Source organism: Exophiala bonariae, assembly GCF_035927105.1.
Source record: "Exophiala bonariae strain CCFEE 5792 chromosome Unknown scaffold_9, whole genome shotgun sequence".
In the NCBI taxonomy this organism is placed as follows: Eukaryota; Fungi; Ascomycota; class Eurotiomycetes; order Chaetothyriales; family Herpotrichiellaceae; genus Exophiala; species Exophiala bonariae.
In genome coordinates, this window is record NW_027042484.1 from 335,260 (window position 1) to 354,746 (window position 19,487).

At 49.1% G+C, this 19,487-nt stretch overlaps 9 protein-coding genes across 9 annotated transcripts; 7 read left to right on the plus strand and 2 right to left on the minus strand.

Annotated features, from left to right (window-relative positions):
- Positions 1-818: 818 nt before the first annotated feature.
- Positions 819-2,447, plus strand: LTR84_012955 (uncharacterized protein; the record flags this gene model as incomplete). The annotated part of the gene is made up of 1 exon (XM_064856461.1): positions 819-2,447. One exon carries the CDS (start codon positions 819-821, stop codon positions 2,445-2,447), a length of 1,629 nt encoding a protein of 542 aa, XP_064707637.1.
- Positions 2,448-3,911: 1,464 nt separating this feature from the next.
- LTR84_012956 (uncharacterized protein) lies at positions 3,912-5,564 on the plus strand (the record flags this gene model as incomplete). Its single annotated transcript, XM_064856462.1, has 1 exon — positions 3,912-5,564. One exon carries the CDS (start codon positions 3,912-3,914, stop codon positions 5,562-5,564), a length of 1,653 nt encoding a protein of 550 aa, XP_064707638.1.
- Positions 5,565-6,249: 685 nt separating this feature from the next.
- LTR84_012957 (uncharacterized protein) lies at positions 6,250-6,513 on the plus strand (the record flags this gene model as incomplete). The annotated part of the gene is made up of 1 exon (XM_064856463.1): positions 6,250-6,513. The coding sequence occupies one exon, from the start codon at positions 6,250-6,252 to the stop codon at positions 6,511-6,513; it is 264 nt and encodes an 87-aa protein (XP_064707639.1).
- A 377-nt stretch (positions 6,514-6,890) lies between these two features.
- On the plus strand, positions 6,891-8,354 carry LTR84_012958 (uncharacterized protein; the record flags this gene model as incomplete). Its single annotated transcript, XM_064856464.1, has 2 exons — positions 6,891-6,897; positions 7,444-8,354. 2 exons carry the CDS (start codon positions 6,891-6,893, stop codon positions 8,352-8,354), a joined length of 918 nt encoding a protein of 305 aa, XP_064707640.1.
- A 955-nt stretch (positions 8,355-9,309) lies between these two features.
- Positions 9,310-10,305, plus strand: LTR84_012959 (uncharacterized protein; the record flags this gene model as incomplete). The annotated part of the gene is made up of 1 exon (XM_064856465.1): positions 9,310-10,305. The coding sequence occupies one exon, from the start codon at positions 9,310-9,312 to the stop codon at positions 10,303-10,305; it is 996 nt and encodes a 331-aa protein (XP_064707641.1).
- Positions 10,306-11,596: 1,291 nt separating this feature from the next.
- LTR84_012960 (uncharacterized protein) lies at positions 11,597-12,431 on the plus strand (the record flags this gene model as incomplete). Its single annotated transcript, XM_064856466.1, has 2 exons — positions 11,597-12,347; positions 12,406-12,431. 2 exons carry the CDS (start codon positions 11,597-11,599, stop codon positions 12,429-12,431), a joined length of 777 nt encoding a protein of 258 aa, XP_064707642.1.
- A 580-nt stretch (positions 12,432-13,011) lies between these two features.
- On the minus strand, positions 13,012-15,132 carry LTR84_012961 (uncharacterized protein; the record flags this gene model as incomplete). Its single annotated transcript, XM_064856467.1, has 7 exons — positions 13,012-13,458; positions 13,521-13,736; positions 13,793-13,934; positions 13,995-14,259; positions 14,310-14,465; positions 14,517-14,622; positions 14,692-15,132. 7 exons carry the CDS (start codon positions 15,130-15,132, stop codon positions 13,012-13,014), a joined length of 1,773 nt encoding a protein of 590 aa, XP_064707643.1.
- Positions 15,133-16,251: 1,119 nt separating this feature from the next.
- LTR84_012962 (uncharacterized protein) lies at positions 16,252-17,535 on the plus strand (the record flags this gene model as incomplete). The annotated part of the gene is made up of 1 exon (XM_064856468.1): positions 16,252-17,535. The coding sequence occupies one exon, from the start codon at positions 16,252-16,254 to the stop codon at positions 17,533-17,535; it is 1,284 nt and encodes a 427-aa protein (XP_064707644.1).
- A 385-nt stretch (positions 17,536-17,920) lies between these two features.
- LTR84_012963 (uncharacterized protein) lies at positions 17,921-18,802 on the minus strand (the record flags this gene model as incomplete). The annotated part of the gene is made up of 2 exons (XM_064856469.1): positions 17,921-18,658; positions 18,794-18,802. 2 exons carry the CDS (start codon positions 18,800-18,802, stop codon positions 17,921-17,923), a joined length of 747 nt encoding a protein of 248 aa, XP_064707645.1.
- Positions 18,803-19,487: the final 685 nt, after the last annotated feature.

A 19,487-nucleotide genomic window follows, 5' to 3' on the forward strand; every position in this document is an offset into this window, starting at 1 on the left:
TACTGCCTAAGTCCGCCTATTCCCCCCGATTGAGCCGTGCAGCTTTGATATCATCGTACCGACGCAGGGTTCCTTTGGGCCTTCTCTGCTGAGCTCGGGGCGTTCGCGGCAGGGGCTCCTTTCAATTGGGTGCCACCAATTCTCCAGCATTGCCTCGCTTCCACAAAAGAGGCTTTGGCTAGCAACGACGACCCCACCACTCCGGCCTGCCTAGACATTATTGATCTCTTTGCTTGTAAAACAAGTGCACTTCCTCCTTTTCGCGTCTTTCATACTCTGGGGAACTTGTCCTACCAAGTAAAACGTTATCTACACATACGAAATGCCGACAACAATGCCAGAAATGGCCGGTCCTAAGCGGACGCAATTTTCCAGTTGTGATGCCTGTCGCAATTCACGGGTTGCTTGTGACGCTGTCCGAGTTGGACATCAGCCTGGGAAGACGACTTGGACAGGATCATGTTCCAGATGTACACGGAGAAAGCGTCGGTGTACTTTTGAGGTATGATGCGAAGGCTAGCTTAGGTCTCACCTGACGGATGGCTGAAATGAAGTATTGAGCAGTGGATCAACAACGTCAAAAAGACACCTTCAAAGCAACGTCGGGATTCTCGGTCGATGTCTACCACAACTGTGGAATCGATTCTTTCAAACGATTCTCCCGAGACCTCGAGTAGTATTCATGGCTGCGAGACCATCGCCAGGCTTGCCGAGAGCTATACCAGCGTCCCCAGAGGGCTGAGGTGATTGAAGTCCTCCGAACTCGACTCACTCCATTTTTGCTCACAGTTCACAGCACATTCCGTGAACCAGCTACTATGAAGAAAGAGATTGGTTGCGGATCTCTCGTCCATTCATCCCCTGGCTCGACAAGGACCACAACCGATCTTTGGCTTGAAGAGATTTTCGAGAACTGCTTCGAATCTATCGTGGGACTTTGGCTGGGCAAGCATTGTTGTCCCTTCCTTAACGACCCATCCAGTGAGGTCGTTGTACGACCTACAAGACTATTCACAGAGCTTGATGCATATATGAGTGAAGAATGGGAGTCTAGTACTCCTGGTTATCTAAGCGACTTACCCGCACAGAAGCAAGCCCAGGACTATCAAATTGACCAGATTCTACGTCGTGCCATACGAGCATTCTCTGCGAGATGGCTTCCCCTGATTCCGCAAGAGAATTCGTTTGGAAGAGACTACGATGAGGAAATCAGAGAAATTTGGCGCGCGTCCCGGAAAGATATGCTAAGGGCTATCAATCAAGTTTCATATCGCTCAGTAATGACATTATTCCTCTTTGGATTAACACCAATACCGAATGGGATCTCAGATGACGAAGAATTGGAAGGTCTGACGGGCCAGATCTGTGTGCAAACTGCACTTCAACAGGTACAGAGGTTGAGAGAAAGACAGAAGAATTGTCAATTCAATGGAGCGAAGGTCTCACCTGGTTCGGATACATTGGTGGCCCCGACTCCTGGACCTACCTTGACACAAGAATATCTTGCTTTCGAGAGCAGGGCTTACTGGTGTGCATTGATGTTTGATACTTCCGGATCGTTAACGCTCAACTTCAGGTCCTCCCTTACGGCAGGGCTAAATGGATTTACCTCCGAACCTGCTTGGCGTTTGGTAAAAATGTGGCTCGCTGGTTCTTTCCACAGCAGAACTGAAGAATGGCGGACGAACGGTTTCGAAATGACCGACGATTCCGCCTGTCAGGTTATCTCGGCTGCTGCTGCGTGCAAACTCTACGTGTGGAAGAATATCGCAGTGTTGAAAGAAGCTCTTCGTGAGGGGGTGGAGGAGGAAATGGTCAATCAAGCCTGGACGTCACTCATGGAAGGAATTGACATGTTCAAGGTCACAATACGTCCACTGATGAGAGATTGTGAGAGGAGACTTCCCTTTCTTGGACAACTCGCAAGAATAAACTGGTATGAGACGATGTTGCACTATTATCTTGGAATTTTAATCTTGGTTGATGCCGTCGAGGCCGCGGAGCGAAGCGACCTACTTTCCGAGCTCACGGAGACAAGACTTGATGCAGAACACGAAGCATTCAACGCCCTCAAATTCGGTCTCGAAAGCCAGTATACGGTGTACGAGCCCTTCACAGAACAAGGTGCCGCATTTCCAGCAGCACCTGGCCGATCCATCACTACCTCCTTCGTCGCTGTCGACCCCTATCCTCACCACGTTGTGGCTTCAGTACGATTGATGAATAAAGTCGTTTATCGCGAGTACCAACAGGGCAAGATCAAGTACGAAGCTTACTCTTACCTCTCGTCCACTTTGCTCAAAGCCCTTGAACAATTGCCGCAGTCCTCCAAATCGGTACAGGCAGCGCACCAGTACTTTCAGATCGCTTTTAAGGATCATGATGCGATGCCCTTGGCGAATACTGTCTACGGCATATCTCAAGAGCAAGAATGCGACATCTACTGATCTTGCCCCGGGTTAGATGTACGAAGACCCACCTCGCATCCCTTGACGCCCTGCCCTGCCTTAAGGTTTGTGTGGTGATCGGAAAAGCATGCTCGGAAAATCACGTGAAGTCGGCCTCCCCTGGCTTCCTCGGCCACCGGTCTTCGGAAGTGAGACTCGGCGAGATGATTCGAGAGCGTTGGACGCCGAATATCATTCGGATCAGATAGCTGGGCCTCAATGATAAAGAGAGGCCAGCAGTGGTATAAGACCGATGCCATCCACACCATCATCATGCCCCTTCATCGGCCTTCCTTATAATTACTTATATGGCAACAACGTTCAAGAGCCATGGGTGTTGAACGCTTTGTGGCAGGCTGTTTCTCTGAGATACGTCCCAAAAGCTTGTCCACGTCGCCAGAACCATTCAAGCTGCTCTGGCTCGCTGTGATGTATTCGGTCGGGTGCACTGCGCAACGAAGTCTTGCGCGTGATCGACAGGAGACATACCGGTTGCCAGCATTGACACATGATGAGAACCGTATGCGCGATCAATGTATACAAGTTGAGGCGCCATGGGCTGTGGCGTGGAGGCATAGGTCGGCTGGAGCAGCCATTTGCAAAGAGATGTTCATTTACCAGGCTCAAAACTTAGCTTTTTGGCAGACCATTGTGATGGATGACAGTATTCCTGCCGAATGGGGAGTGTGACCGCTGGGGATTTAGAGGCACATGTTTACAGTCGTTGCACGATTTCTTTCGAGATCACACCTCATTGATCCCGAACAACGAACTTCTGATGTCTCCTCTACTCCACCTTCGAGCAAGCGTTGAAACCTCAATGAGATTTAATGCTTGATCATGTATGTAAGTTTTCTTGCTTTGAAAGCTGATAGTACTTGTTAATAGTTCATGTCATATTGTTGGCGCTTGGTGCGGAACGCGACATAAGCAAGCAATGATATGTCCTATGAGGCCAGAGAGTAGTTACCCATAACTTATTGATTGGAATTCCAATTCTGTGGGGCCGAAGCCCATATCCCACTGAAAGTACTTCGTGGCACGAAAAGCACATTCATCCTCGAAACACTCGAATAGGTCCTTCTGTTTAGATTTGCAGAAGGAGAGCTTTATGAACAGCTTTGGCCGCAAATATGGTGCAACCACCAAGCCGAGGGTTACATCTCGACCCCCAATCCTTCCAATGTTGGACCGATATCAATAATCCGACTTTGGAAATGATCAACACTTGTGTAACCCCCTTTGAGACAGAGTAACATCAACTTCGTGGGGAATGACGATCAAAGGCTATATCATAGGCGGCGATTTCCGTATCATCTACATCCTGAAACTGACGAGGATCTTCTTGTTTCTGACCTCTAAGGCTCATGCTATTGCAGCTTTCAGTGCTCGATTGTGAGAAGTCATCACATCTCAAATGACCTGAGTAACTGCGAAAGTACTCGGTCATTCCACTGAATTACCATGGAGCACGAATCCAAAGATATCGAACATGGCAAAGACAATGATGCCACTGTCGACGCACAAGACGAAGACCTCAAGAATCTCCAGAACGAACACGAACAGCGAAATGTCGGCACACTTGATCGCAGACTGAAGTCGAGACATGTTCAATTCCTTGCGCTCTCCGGAGCAATAGGCACTGGCCTTTTCGTAGGGAGTGGCCAGGCACTCTCTTTGGCGGGTCCACTGTCGACCTTCCTCGCATATCTGATCACTGGATTCAATCTTTATGCGGTAATCAACAGCCTTGGTGAGATGGCAACTTACCTGCCACTCCCTGGAGCAGTTCCTGTCTTTGCCGCACGCTTTGTCGACCCGGCACTTGGGTTCACCCTCGGTTGGAATTACTGGTACCAATTTGCCATTGGTGTTCCAATCGAGATCTCTGCAAGCGCTGTGGTGATCTCATATTGGCCAAACTCTGTCCCAAACGCTGCGTGGATCACTATTTTGTTTATCCCAATGGTCGTGGTCAATTTGTTCCCCGTACGAATCTATGGGGAGGCAGAGTTTATTTTCGGAACAGTCAAGTTGACTACTATCGTTGGCCTGATCCTGCTCATGTTTATCATCACTCTCGGCGGAGCTCCTAATCACGATCGCATCGGCTTCAGGTACTGGGATGATCCTGGCCCGATGCTTGAGTACCTAAAAGAAGGAAGCCTTGGCCGTTTCCTTGCCTTCTGGAAAGTTTTCATCCAAGCGACATTCTCCTATGGTGGCAGCGAGATGGTAGTCGTCGCTGCTGGTGAGGCCGAGAACCCTCGACGAAATATTCCAAAAGCTGTGCGGAGAGTCTTTTGGCGTATCGCTATTTTCTACGTCCTAGCCATCTTTCTCGTCAGTATGTGTGTTTCCGCTGAAGATCCCCGTCTGTTGAACGCAATCAGCAGCTCGGCTCCCGGCGCTGCAGCAAGCCCGTTTGTCATCGCCATCACCAACGGTGGCATTCCAGCCCTGCCTAGCATCATCAATGCAGTCATCCTGTCATCAGCCTGGTCCGCGGGAAACGCATTTTTCTATGCATCCACCCGTGTTCTCTACGCAACAGCCCTTGATCACCGAGCGCCTGCATTCCTTCGCTATGAGAAATTTGGTGTGCCATATGCATGCGTCGGAGCCACCACGCTGCTCAGCCTGTTGGTATATCTCAATGTCAGCGAAAACTCGGCGGAGGTCTTCTTCTGGATATCAAACCTGTCCGCGGTCTCCACGCTCATTGTTTGGGCAAGTGTATGCATCACGTATCTGCGATTCTACTATGGATTGAAACATAACGGCATCTCTCGCTCAACACTGCCGTACAAGTCGCCTCTGCAGCCTTTCCTGGCATACTTTGCGGTCTGTTTCTGTACGATTGTCGCATTCTTCAATGGGTTCGATGCCTTCTTCCCAGGACGGTTCTCCGCAAAGACTTTCATACCGCCATACATTGACATACCAATATTCGCAGCCCTGTTCTTAGGATATAAGTTTGTCAAACGCACGAAAATCGTGAAGCTCAGTGAGATGGATCTTTGGTCTGGAAAGGCCGAGATTGACAGGTTAGAGGGAACCTGGCCAGAGGTCAGGCCTAGGAACTTCCTAGAGAAGATATGGTTCTGGATCGCCTAGTCCCTTGAACCTTGGACAAAGGGAGTACGCCGGACTCAATGAGACCGCTGATGATCCGTGGTTTGGAAGGACTCCATATCCTACACGGGCCTGGTCCACACATGGAAAGGGCATACGTGACATTCCGAACATGTTTATCTCTGCTTTTAAATCTTGAGAAACCTTCATCTCAGAGTACTCCAATTGAGGTCCAACAGTATTTAGGACAAAGGTACGCCGGTGCATACAATAGCGCCATCTCCTTTGACATTTGTTGCCCTCGGCATAATTTTGGAGAGAAAAAGACAAGCTACTATCTGCCCACAATCTCCTTCAGTTTGGCACGCTGGTGACCGCTCCTGTGCAAAACGATGCGCATATCTAGTGAGACTTCACTACTCGCCATGGGTGTTTTGTTTCTTAGTATTCAGGAGGCCGGCATCATTAACGTCTTGCGGCGCTAAGCCTGTGTCATTATTGTAGTGAATATAAAGTGCAAAAGCCACGTCGTATATGTTCCTTCCTACTCCCTCAGTCACGACGCCATTTCCTCCTCCTCCACAACCACCCACAAAATCCCACAGCGTGTGTACAGCTGATCGAATTGCCTGTTGATGAGCTGACAAGGTCGTTGTAGAACGAGAGACCGCCCTCCAGAAACACTCCAACCTCGATCCCTACACAATTCACTACAATTTCCACCGAAATGTCTTTCTCATCAACCACACAAAAGCCCTCCAGGGCCGAAATCCGTGCTGAAATAAAGGAGGCGAAGGAGGATGGCTGGGAAATGATCGACGTCGCCGCCCTCAAGCATGAAATACGCACCAAAGCAATGATCGAAGACTTGTACAGAGGCATGGAGCCGTTCACAGCATGCATGAAGTACAACATTGGCCTGGGAGAAATGGTCAAACGAATTGCCAACTACGCTCGCCATCAAGGCAAACAGAATGGAGAATTCCGATGAAGTACGGCCAATCACGCGATGGAAAGCAGGTAAGACAAGCCTCGGCAATGCGGGTCTGCAGCCTTGTTTCGTCTACAAGAGCGTTGGAATAGGGGCAGGGAAAGTCAGAGATAACGTCGCTGGCATGTACTCAGTGCAGAAAACAGGAATTCGTCAATGAACTAGAATGATACTGGAGATTTTCAGCCCAAAACATGCTTTTTGATGCCCGTAGGACTGCGTGAACTATGAATAATGCCTGTCCCGCCTCCCGAATCACCATGTAGCTATCAACAAAGTCGTGAACAAAGACCTCTGTTGGCTTGCTCTGTTTCCTTGTGCCATAGTTTTGCTTGTCTTCCACCGCTGTGTGATGCGTTGTGAAGTAGTGTAAACACATGCAGGGTGAGGAGGAATCGGGTATAAAGCCTGGTATGGGAACCTCATCTATTTATCGGACCTCAATGAGCTCCACTGACGATATATAGACACAATACATCAACTACTAATCATGCAGAAGACCGAAAAGAAAGAAAATCAACAGTGAGATCTTTGTAGATCTGTCCATGACCTAGAAACCCCAGTCTGCTGCCTGTCTCTACTAGCGTCCTTTTGGTTCCTCGAGTGTAGTGCACCTAGCATCAACACTCATCTCATCAAGCCAGCAAGCACTGAGGATCTTACTACTACTCGATGCTTACCCTGAGGCCGTTCAGAAGTGCATTGTTCATTTCAACGAGAAGTGTAAGTTACAACGCCTTACCTCATCTAATTTTACCACCAGTATTGCCTAGTGACGTGCTTACCACCGCCGAAACCCTAGTCATTGACCCCTCGATCCAAAGCTACGTCGACCACTTCTTTCGGACGCGGACTCGCCGATCAAGTCTCTTGAGATATCGGTTAATTCTTTCATTCCTGTCCTAACCGCCAGCTCGATTTTTGCCCAAGAAACCTCGAAATACTTTCCACCCAAGAGCATCTTCAAATCTCGAATGGTCGATGCAATGGCTACCTCTAGGCAAGACTCTGCATGGAGATCTGAGCTCATTCTGGCCATGATGGAGCACTTCCACAGCTCTCTAGCAAGATCTGCCGCTGATCTCCCCAACGGCTTCTTCTGGAGAGGGTGTCCGACAATGACACACATCACCACATCCGTTGTTAGAGAAATGATCAAGGGTATCATCGAAAGAAACGGTAACTTGACGGATGTTGCGTCACGGTACGATTTGCTGTGGGAACAGGTAGTTTACTGCCTTATCTTTTTCATTGAAAGCCTAGACGACTCAAACGACATTATCCTCAGTCAGCTCGCACCTATTGATCTCCAACCAGATCTCAAAGTCCGAATCGATCCCGCCTACGCTCGCAAATGGGTCAAAGAGCAGGAAAAACAACGATCCGAACACGCCGCTATTGCTCAAGAATGCCGTGTCCGTTTTTTGATTGAGGCCAATCCACTGGGATCTCCAAGACGCCTTCGATTGGCATACATGAGTGAGCTCCTTCGATTGGGATATAGTACTCTCGGCGCAGCTCTTGCACTGGCGAAGGTTGCAGCAAGAAAACTGGCTCAGCGTGAGGCGGATATACTCAACAAGGGATCTGAAAGCCCAGCTAGCACACGCATTCGGCCGAACTACACTCTGATGCGCACCCAGATGCTGGAATGGATGCTGGACTACTATGAGCAGCGTGGAGAGTACAGTGATCTTGGTCCACTCGAGTCAGAATGGTGGGTCGGACTGAGAAATGCCCATGAAAGCCCTCAAGGAGTTTTGCGCTTCGAAGAGTGGCTGTACAGTGCAGATCCAACCTTGGGACCTACTCAATTTTTCTTCCAATCAGCTCAGCTTTAAATGACTGACGTGAACTGCGGGATTCAAAATGAGGTGTGGGAACTTGCCGGCTTCGTGTTCGAGATGAGACGACACAAGCAATCCTTTGTACGGAAACTTCTTTCTTTATTGAGCTACACTTTCTCAACAATAGCAGATCCTAGTGTTCAATGGGGTGAATGAAATTCAGCATCCCGAACAGGAAGTTGGAAGACAAAAGGATTGACAGTTGGCTATGCAGAGAACGTCATCCCAGCAGGACCGATTCATAGCTACAAGGGAAGGGATGTTCACGTGTATTCGAGCTCTGACAGGCCTTCAGTACTACTGAACGCTCCGAAACACACCCAGAGTACTTAGTAATGGCCAATTGAACAATCATCACAACCTCCTCGTCTAAGCTTGTAGAATGTCGATCTAGTGGGCCATCTCAGAATTTTTGACTGCTTGAGCGAAGTGTCAAGTCATGTCAATGCCACCAATCTGGTGCTCATGGATCACTAGCGGCAGCTTACTTCATGTCCTCACTGTGCCAAAAAGTACTACGACACTACTCTGACTCGGTATTACCGGTGGAGTGAATATTGCTAACATTGGGAACAGTAGACTGTATCACGGAGCCCCTTGAGGAATTCATTCACTCCGACCCTGCCTTATATGGCAGACACAATCGCTTCACCCTATACAGAGGTTTGTCTGACATGCGCATCTGAACTGCACTTGGCCCGGAGTGATGGTCGCACAGTGAAGCGTACTGTCACAATGGCATCAATTTTCGCCGAGCACGCTGCCTGCGCTGACCCTGCATTTATTTTCATTTTGTTTACAGCATCATATCTATCCCCCTCCCTCTTTCTAATCTCTTTGTCATTCGACAACATTGTTTTCTCCATCGAACAAACTGAACCCCATCTCATCAATCAGAGCTGTGAAACAGAAACGAAGTATCCATCTCGCCCGAGAAAGAGTTCACAAGATGAAAGGTCCAATCATCACGGAAGCCTTCATACCAAAATATCTTGGCTCTGAGCTCAAAGATCAACCTTCTCTGGCGGACCAACTCGAAGACCGCGAGACCTTGAGGGACGAGATCGAGGGGCTGATCCGCGAATATGGCTGGGTTCCAAGAGGTGAACTGAGAGACCAAGTGGATTCGCCTCCAGTGTTACCAAAAACTGTGCCAATCACCAAAATCCCACACCATGGTCCAGCAATAATCCACGTGGCGAGGCCTTTCTGGAGCAAAAATGACAGTACCCGGGTGATGCCTCCACCAGACAAGACATCAGAAGAGAACCTCGACTGGATTGAGGATCCTCATTGGACCCCTCAACCAGAAGCAGTAAATGCGGAAACTGAACTACCATCTATCAATCGAGTCCTAAAGCGGAAGAGAGAACTTGGACCCAACATATTCGATGAACAGGCCGGAAACATTTCCAACACACTCGCTGCTGGCACAAGAGAAATTGGGAGTCTCAAGGGTGTTCAGATTGGAACTCCACATCGACCTGTGGCAATGAATTCTTTCGACAATGCAGCGCGTCCTCTGGGTCGTCAACCCAGGCCACCGCCGCCAAAAGAGTACAAGAATTACGACACGGTCTCACCAAGCAAATCAACTGTCATTCGCGATGCTGCACGGACCGGTTGGCCGAGCGAGGAATACTATTATCAACACAGGGCAAAAGGCACGACGAAATTTGTGGATCGCATCTTGGCTGGCACACCGATCGGGGATGTGGAAAAGGATACTTTCCTCCCACGTGATGAGATACTCCATCGGGTCTGCATGCTTGCCAGCACCTATGAGAAGATTCTTGAGGGTCTGGCAATCGACAGAACGCAGCTTCACAACATTGCAGGTCGATTCAAGGAAGGAAATGGAGAGGAGATTGATAAGATCCTGATGGACCAGAAGAAAAATAATCCTATGAGAACTGCAGAAGAAGAGTTCTTGTTATTCGAATAGCGACAGTTTCTTCAGCCGCAGTTCAAACATGGCGGCTTGATGTGGAAGGATGTGTTGGTGCGTCAAGTGGTCGATATGGATCAGCGGTCTTTATTTTTGGCTGCCCAGGGCCGCAGATCCTTGGTTGTGGTCTACTAGATCACGAATACAGACGTGCTAGTACGAGCTCAGAATTTTTATTTGAGTAAAACCGAAATAGGTATAAAGTACCTTCAACAAGGCTACCTTGGCGCCAAGAAGTCAGGGGAAGTCATTCAAACGCTGCGCTAGTGATCAAAATGAATCCTCAGTTGTCCATTTTACCACGTAATGTTTTCCAAGAGCGCTTCTTCCAAGAGCCCGGCCGTTTGTTGAGGGACTGAGACCTGAAAGGCTAGGTGCACCAGCAGTTCGCCATTCTTTCCTGCAAGGGTAAACTTGTCTCGGGATAACACAAAGAAGGCTGCTTGCCTGGTCTCTGCATGTTTGGCAAACAGTCATTTCCAATTTGTGCAGACATAGTTCATATCGCCACAAGTCACCTTTACATGAGAATCTATCAGTCACAGCAGAAGGGTAAGCCAGAGAAGCTTGCCGTCCGTAAGGCACCTGCTGGTTTAGTGCGAAGATTGACAAGGCTGCCCGCCCAGATCGGGCCCGCAATAGTTCTAGCGATCTTGGGGAACAATGACAAAGAAATATGTAGATCGGGTCTCATGCATTCAAGGATTCCAAAGACATCTGTTTATACTCTGTTTTGGCTACAAAGGTCTGCATGGGAGTTCGCTTCCTCAGGGATGAGCACGGTTGGAATTTTGCCCCGTCAATTGTTGACCCAGACAAGGCCTTGCTGCCAATGTGCCCGTGACCTAACTGAGTAGTAAGCTTGCAATTGCCACTCCAAACAATAGACCAGATCAATACAGGGAACAGTCTGTCTTAGACAAGACTAGAGCTTCACGGCTACAGAAGATATGTTGCTGTCGCCCACCGATCTTAACACGTCATCTTCATTGTACGTCGCTTTACCTTCTTATTTCTGTTCACTGAATCAGTAAACAAACAACAATTGAAAAAGACTTGAGACTGCATCAAGCTACCTGATAGTGAGGTGAGTATCTATCACAAATATATTCAATCCATAGCCCCTTGGTTTTTCAGTGTCCATCGTTCTAATCATTCATTTCCAACAGATCCGTCCCACCGGCACTACTTGGAAAGGTAATCATCAGTCTGCGAAACTCGAGTGAGTTCTTCAAAGGCCTCGAAAACACATCTGAAAGAATCACATCTCATCGTCCAGCCTCCAACCATGTCGTCTCAACCAGAATCACCAAAAGAGCCGGAAGCTGCAAAGAACGAGCAAATCGAGAGCATTTCTACAGCACCCCCCAGCAATGAAGAACCAACCAAAGTGGACGAGTACAAAGCCCGCATGACCTTCATTGAAGACGTTCTGATCGACATCTGCTGCGGCAAGCAGCTCATCGCCATGGTCAGATTCGACGGCCAGCGAGCATCCGTCCTGAACCGTCAAATCGCGCAGTTCGGACTCCAGGCACTTCAATTCTGCGACGACAAGAACCCGGATCTACGAGCTCAAATCCTCGAAAAGGTCGCCGAACGCTACGTCCCGCTTGGGAGAGACGACATTCCGATCGAAGAAGCCCGTCTCCGCGCATCTCGCACCCTGGAGGACATGCAATGCTTGGCGAACGGCGAGTCAATCAAAGCTCTTTGCGCCAGGGGCGGCTTCATCAACCCGGGAATCATCAATCAGCGTGTTGCTATCGTTGCCACTCAGGTTTTGACGGCCATTAAGGACTTTGGGGTGGACAAGGATGCTTGGCGCTATGCGGTGGCCGAGTTGTTGTCGGGAAATGCGTATCCAATTTCCTTCTTTGACGAGCTCGGCGAAAATACCACTAAGAGACGATTCAGCAACGCTGGCAATACCAGAGGAGTCGCAGGCAAACGTGGTGGATGGGGACACTCGACTGGTGGAAATGCTAATTGGGAAAATACTCATGCCAAGTCAGCTGCGTGGAACAACGATGGAGTTGGTGAGTTCAAGACCATGTTGTTTTCTACGTGATGATACAGAAGCTGACAAGATATCAGGCGATGCTCCTGCTGAGAATTGGTAGTCTGCACCTTCAGTCTTGGGTACGCAGGTTGAAGCAGAATTCGGGGTGCAAGGAAGGTCCTGGTACCGAATGCAGTGCCAGCCGGCGGCTCAAAGCCTTTAGAAATACTGCAGATAGGATGGTCGAAAAGACGGCAATATCAATGAGGCTCATAAGGAGATGCAGCGAGCCAGAGAGTAACCGAATCAGGTGATGGAAAGTGTACAGAGGGATAAGGATGACTGACGAACTTGGATGTCTTGGTGGGTTCATGTACCAGAATTACTCGTCTCTTGGTTAGGCGGGATCTCCGAGTATCTGGGGAGAACATTGAAAGCGAATGTGGCTTTCACATCACCAGTAGGTATTAAGGCTCCGGTCATCGAATTAAGCCTAGGCTTTCATGGAAAAGGCACCGGTGGTTTTGCATGAAAGAAGAACTCTCCATGGAGTGGCAACTACAAAAATACCTAGCCCTGAAGAATTCAACAAAGTTTCCCTGACGAGAATGCAACTCATCTCCGGCATTATTCGTGACTAGAGCCTTGTGAATCCTGGAGTTTCCCATCTAAAGTCACCCAAACTCGTCCAAGCCTCATAATTACTCCCGCTTGAGTTTGATCCTAAGCGAGTGCGACTCAATCGTCTGCACGATACCATTGCGATCAAATTCCACATTGAAGCCGTCTGAAGCTCTGTTGTCGTAGATCCGGCTGTCCGGGAAATACCACGTATCCTTGTACTGTGGCCACAAGTTTTCTTCCTCGGGCAGACGCTCAGGAAGGAACAGTCCACGGAAACCTTGCCAGACGGCTCCATTCTCTCCGGCACGTTCCAGGTGGGAGGGATAAAGGCGGGCATCAACAGCGCCTATAAGGGGAGAATTCTTGAAGTCAGTACCGTTGCTGATCCATTCTGTGATAACCACACCAGGTCCGGAATCAACTTCCAAAGTAATAGATGAGTTCAGGTTGGGATCAGTTGACACAAAAGTCCCGGTGAACGCGTTTCGTGCTTGCTCTTTGGCTGCGGCTTCTGCGGCGTTGATCTGGAATTCTTATTAGCTTTAATTTGCGAATGACTTGAAGTCATACTAGGTGGGACACGCACGAAGAGCTCAGCAATCAGTGATTTAAGTGGTTGAACCTGAGGATTCGGTGCTGCTCCTGCTGCCAAAACAGTAAAACCAATGTCATGATCGGGAACGAGTCCGAACGCAGTGGAGTAGACTCCCACATCACCGCCCTTTGTATAAATGTCGACAATTCGAGTCGTGTTTAGAGTGGGATCCACAGGAATCGGAAGTCTGAAGATTTCCCACGGTGCCTAGAGTATTTTTGTCAGTCCAGACCCAGCGTTGGAATAGAACACAGCCGACTTACACCAACATCGCTCGCCCACTGTCCAGTGACAGATTGAGGTTTGAGCCATCGTCGAGTCATGACTTTTGGCAGCAGAGAACTTTGAAGGATAGCTCTGCCCCATTGTTGGTAGTCGCGAGTAGATAGATATTGCCCGCCGGCACTAAATTCCAACAGGGTCAGTGAAACGCACAAGCATTTCGATCTTGACGGCTCAACTCACGGCCACTGAAGTCCAATGCTGAAAGTGAAGGTTGCGTAAGTGTCATTATAGGGAATAACCGCATCAACATCCTTAGGTGGGGAATCAGCATAGGCTGAGATCATTCCGATACGATCTCTGTAGACACTATCGAAGCCATCTTTGAATGAACGGCCCGTTATCTTCTCGTAAGCCATCATTAAAAGGGGATAGGCGATATTCGAGTATGCTGCTTTGGTGTACGAAGGAAATACGACTGGATGTTCGATCAATCCCTGGAGGTAGGCTATTACGAAAGTCAGCTATGGCTTGAAGTCTCTAGAATAACAGACCTACTTGCTCGGTCACAAGTGGGAAGTTCATATGAGTAATAAGCACAGGTAGGAGGAATCGCAAGGATTGGTGGCGGGAACCCATTCTCGATGGCAAGCGCCACAGAGTCCTCCTGATCTGGACTACCGATACTTCCAACAGCATAGTCTGCTAGACGGACTGTAGAAAATCAGCATCATTACCGGACAAGAGAGATGGTAACATCCTCACAATCGCGACCAAGACCGGACATCTGTGCTGCAAGAGAGCCAAGAGTGATTTCATTCCAGTTCACTTGCTCTAGCGGATTATCGTAAGGCGCATTCGCCAATTCGGGCTGCATATTCGAAGAAATGAGCAATCCAGAGAGAGTAAGGATTTCTCATCCGAGAGAAAGGAGTCTTACAATATATTTCGTGATAGGATCCACGTAGACATTGTCTCCAACATCCACCAGGAACTGATAAACCGAAAGCAACTTTCCGATACTTCCAGTACGGTAGATTGTATCGTCTGTGAGTTTACCACGGGTATACGACCCATTCAATAAAGGAGCCTCGTAGTGGTAGGTGAAGAGTGTTTCGTTGCTGTTAGTGGAAAACACAGATACCGAGAAGGAAGTCTCTTGAGTATCGATTGCGCCATACTCAGATTCTCCAGTGGCGACGGCTTGATCTATCCATGCTTTCGCCTTCGCTCGGGCATCATCGAAAGCTGAAAATGAACTGTTTGCGGCAGGGAGGTAGGCCGATCCTATGAGTGGCTCATCTGTAAGTGGAGATACAGGGCTTGAAGCGTAGGTATTCAATGCTAGAGTTGACAGAAGAAGTAAAGAATGTTTGGCCATGGTGACTGTGGCTTCCCAAAGCCAGTGTGATATTCGCAACAGCGCTTCAAGTCCACCGCGATGGATGCTCTCGATTTCCGACATGTCAATGGACGATAGCTCTAGCATTTATACATACAAATCCGAAGAAGCATGCTCAGGCACCAATTAGCAACTAGTACTCAGGCCTCCCAATTTGAGTACCTCGGATACAGACAGTTAAGCAATCCTATGGCGAGATATGGAGTACACGAAGCTTGGGATTAAGATATGCCTGGTTTATCGCACCGGAATAGGAAGGATCCATTAAAGCAATTCGCAAGGTTGACTTGCAACTCATTACACTCAGTGAATATTCGTATATTCAACGACATTGATAGGCTTGTGGTGAGCGTTGAGGCTTGTCCCAGTCTGATTGCGCAGGTGGCGTCGCAAGCTCCCGTGAGCCTTCTCCGCAGGTAACTCTTATGGGGGAGTCCCTAAGCTCTTTCGGGCCGTCGTTTGCTGGTGCGATATATTGTATCCTGGCATTCGGATAATTTTGCTGGGGTGCAAAGATTAGATCAAGCCCTAGATCCGCACTATGTTGCGAGGACTTGACATCTCGTGATAGCAGACTTCATAGACTGCGACAATTCAAAATCGGAAATCCACTGATCATCTTCTGCTCAGCCGTTATCCAGACCCTCAAGGAATTGTCCCGGCTATTCACGGTCGTTTGATAGCGCGGTCGCATTGAGCTGGGAACAAGATGCTGCCTGCCCGGTAATTGCTGTCGACAGTACTTGATCAGCACTCAATAGTACGAGACATGGGCCTGAACATAGCATCACCACACTAGAGACGGCTTCGTGGGTTATAAATTTGAGGCTCCAAAATAGATTGTAGGGCGGAGTGTAGAGCCACATTACAGGCTTTCCATCACGTGCATCAGATGTTGAAAGCGGCCGCTAATTTTCCCCTTGGTAGTTGTCTCAATCCCGCCGCTATTGTCCACCTCAAATTGCAGCTAGTCTCGATACTCACATCAACATATCCCGGCAAAATTCGCTAAACTTCTCGAAAGAACTTAGTTCATGAGACTGCCTGGTAGCACGCCTTTAAAAGGGTGTCAGTGCATATCTCCATCTGTCCCCAAAGATGGACCATGACACTGCAGCGACTACTCTGATCCAGCTGATCGAAGACTACCACGACTACAATACAGGCGGGATCTGCGAGTATGCATACCCCACAGCCGTCGAATTCAGCAAGCAAGTCAGTCGAGGAAGACCATGTGTATATAACGTGCGCAGGAGAAACGCTCAAGACGCCGAAGTTCCACGCCACATGAAGGCGGCGTCAGACCTGGCGGATGCCGAACGGAAGACGATTCTGTCATGCCAGGCTTTCTCATGGACGGCACAGTCTCTATGTGCGAAAGTTCCAGGTCAGGTGGAGGTTGCTGTGACGCCGGATGGGCGGGCGGATGCGCTTTACAGGCTGCCGTGTCGACGTCGAGGTCACGGCCAGGATGGTCGGATGAGTGGTGGCGAGCAGGACGAGAGCGAGCGTGAAGGCGAAGAGGAACGGGAACAAGTCTTCGTGCAGCCCGCCACAACGGACATGAGTCTCTCAAGTCTCTTGGAGATACTGCAGCCTTCGCCATACGCTGAAGAGAAGACGCGAGAAAGCGAGACGCCGTCCACGAGCACGCCGGTCTACTATCTCCAATCGCAAAACAGTAATCTCACCAGCACCCCTCTTACGCCACTACTTGAAGACCTCCCCTCGAATCTGCCGTTCGCCATACCGATACTGGGCGAGCCCGAGGCGACCAACATCTGGATCGGCGACGATCGATCCGTGACCAGCACGCACCGAGATCCCTACGAGAACCTGTACCTCGTGCTCCGCGGTACTAAGACCTTCACCCTATATGCACCGGTCGAGGAAATGTGCTTACACTCGAAGATGGTGAGGACTGGGAGACTTGTTCGGGAGAAGGCGAAACAGGGTCAGGATGATGAATTCAGAATTGAAATGGACAGGTCCACGTCTTTTCCTGATGATGACAATGAGTCTGGTGAGTCGGAGGGACGAGATGGTCGCATCCCTTGGATTCCCATATCCCCATTGTTGTCGCGAACATATCTGAATAGTGTCTTTCCCTACTATAAACATGCAAGACCCCAGACTGTCAAGGTTGAAGCAGGACAGATGTTGTACCTACCGTCAGGCTGGTTTCATCACGTGAGGCAGGATTGTGGGACTTGGGATGATGGATCAAGAGCACCCTGTATCGCGGTGAATTATTGGTTTGATATGGACTATGAAGGAGAGAGATTCGTCGTGAGGCAGATGATAGGGAAGTTAGCCGACACAGTAAGAGATTCAAGCTGTTCAAGCTGGGGGATTCAAAATGGAGATCAAACATCGCATTAAGGAACTACCCCTACAAATGTGGACTGCGAGAAGTCTGGTACTGCCCTTTCGTGGTACTGTGCTGGACCCACCAGCGGCATTCATGGTAAATCCAGAGCGGAAGCTCATACGAGGCATGCATAAAGTTTAGACTGTGTCAATGCGTTCTTGAATTTCTCTATTCTAGTCCTTTTATCAAACCGAATCGTTTCGAACCGTGAGATCTCCAGAACTGAAATGAATTAAGGATCGTCTCGCCAGCATCGTTGGAATCCCAGCATCTGATGTGTGTGAGTGAGCTTATAAGAGGTAGGGTCCATATCTCAATAATCGGTAATTGTTCTTTTGTATCATGTCGTGTCTCATATCAGCATTCCATACAATTGCACGCAAGACAAGTGAAATTCTAGTTGCGAGCCTCGATCTTCTTCAAGAGTTCGGGGAACTCCTTCCAGTCGTACATGATCTCATCAGCATTGCATTGCTCACGGAGGACCTTTGCCATTTGTTCCATCTTCTCCTTGCCTTCTTCGATACCATAGACACCGACGTACCCAATGAAGGGAATCTTGGCACGCATGGCGGCAGTGGCACCACTCTTGCTGTCTTCGACAGTGACAGCTTCTGAAGGCTTGACACCGAGTTGCTCACAAGCGTAGAGGTAGATCTTGGGGTCGGGCTTTGAGGAAGGTGGGTTGAGCGAGGTGGCAGCGCTGTAGACATGCTCGTCTGGGAAGTAACCGTGGATGTCGGCCTTGATGAGGGACGCGACGACACGAGGCTTTGCGGAGGTGGAGACAACAGACATAGGATAGCCTTGCTCCTTGAGATTCTTGAGGACCTCTGGGACGCCAGGGCAAGGAACAGCTTTCTCGCTGAGCTTCTGGGTGACACGGCCCAACTCTTGAGCAACATAGTCCTCCAACTCTTCAGGGCTCAATTGGAAGTTGTGCTTCTTTTGTAGACCAACAAGCATGCCACGGAAGTTCTGACCAACAAAGTCCTCAAGCAGACTGTCAACAGTGTAGCGATCGGAGAGACCCTTCTTTTCAAGGATCTCGTTGGTGAGATCCGCACATGCTTCGAAAGCCAAACGCTCAGACAGGACAAGAGTGTTGTCACAGTCGAGGAGGATGTACTTGACCTGATGGTTGAGGATTAGCTGGAGCTCAAGTGCACGAATGTGACGGTTGCTGGAATGGGCGGTCAAGCGGGTGGTGGTGCTGGTGGTGCTGGTGTTGGGGTGAGACAATCGAGGGGCAGAGTGATGGAGACTTACTTTAGGCATGGTGAAGGACTGCGGCGAGGGTTGAGCAAAGTTGCAAGTTCAAAGAATTGACAAGAACGAGCAAAGAGCAAGATTGTTGTAGATTTTCAGTTGAATGAAAAAAAGAAAACTTGAAGAGGAAGAAAGAAGTGATGATGACTTTTTTCCCAGGGTAGGATGCTTGGAAGGAAGTGTTGGAATGGCAGGTGCAAGTGTGGGGGAAAAGATACGGATTGGAACTGACAACAAAGGGAGAATGGAACAGAAAGGTACCTCATTCGATCGCTACGTCATGCAGGCTACTCCGTACCTCTTTCCTCTCTCTGCTTGTGTCCACCTCCCATCAGCCACCCGCGCACCTGCACCTTCCGCCCACCCACTACTCGCTTCAACGTGCCTTCCATTTCAACTCTGAAGCACGAATCGCTCCTCCCAACGTTTGTTCTGCTGCCACGTGACGATAAGGCGGTGAACGTTTGATGCATTCATGCATCAATGCAGATGGCTGTCAGACTCAGCCCTTCGTCTCGAAGGTCTTTCTTTTAGTAGACGATAGCTGCTCTTTCTCCATGAGCCTGAGTCTTCCATGCTTCCGTCACTGCATGTCGGATCTCTTCCGACTGGGTGTCTTTCTCATCTTGTTAGAATCCATGGCTGAGCATGGCCAATTTTTGTAGCTTTCCTGCATTCCAGAATTTGCTATGCT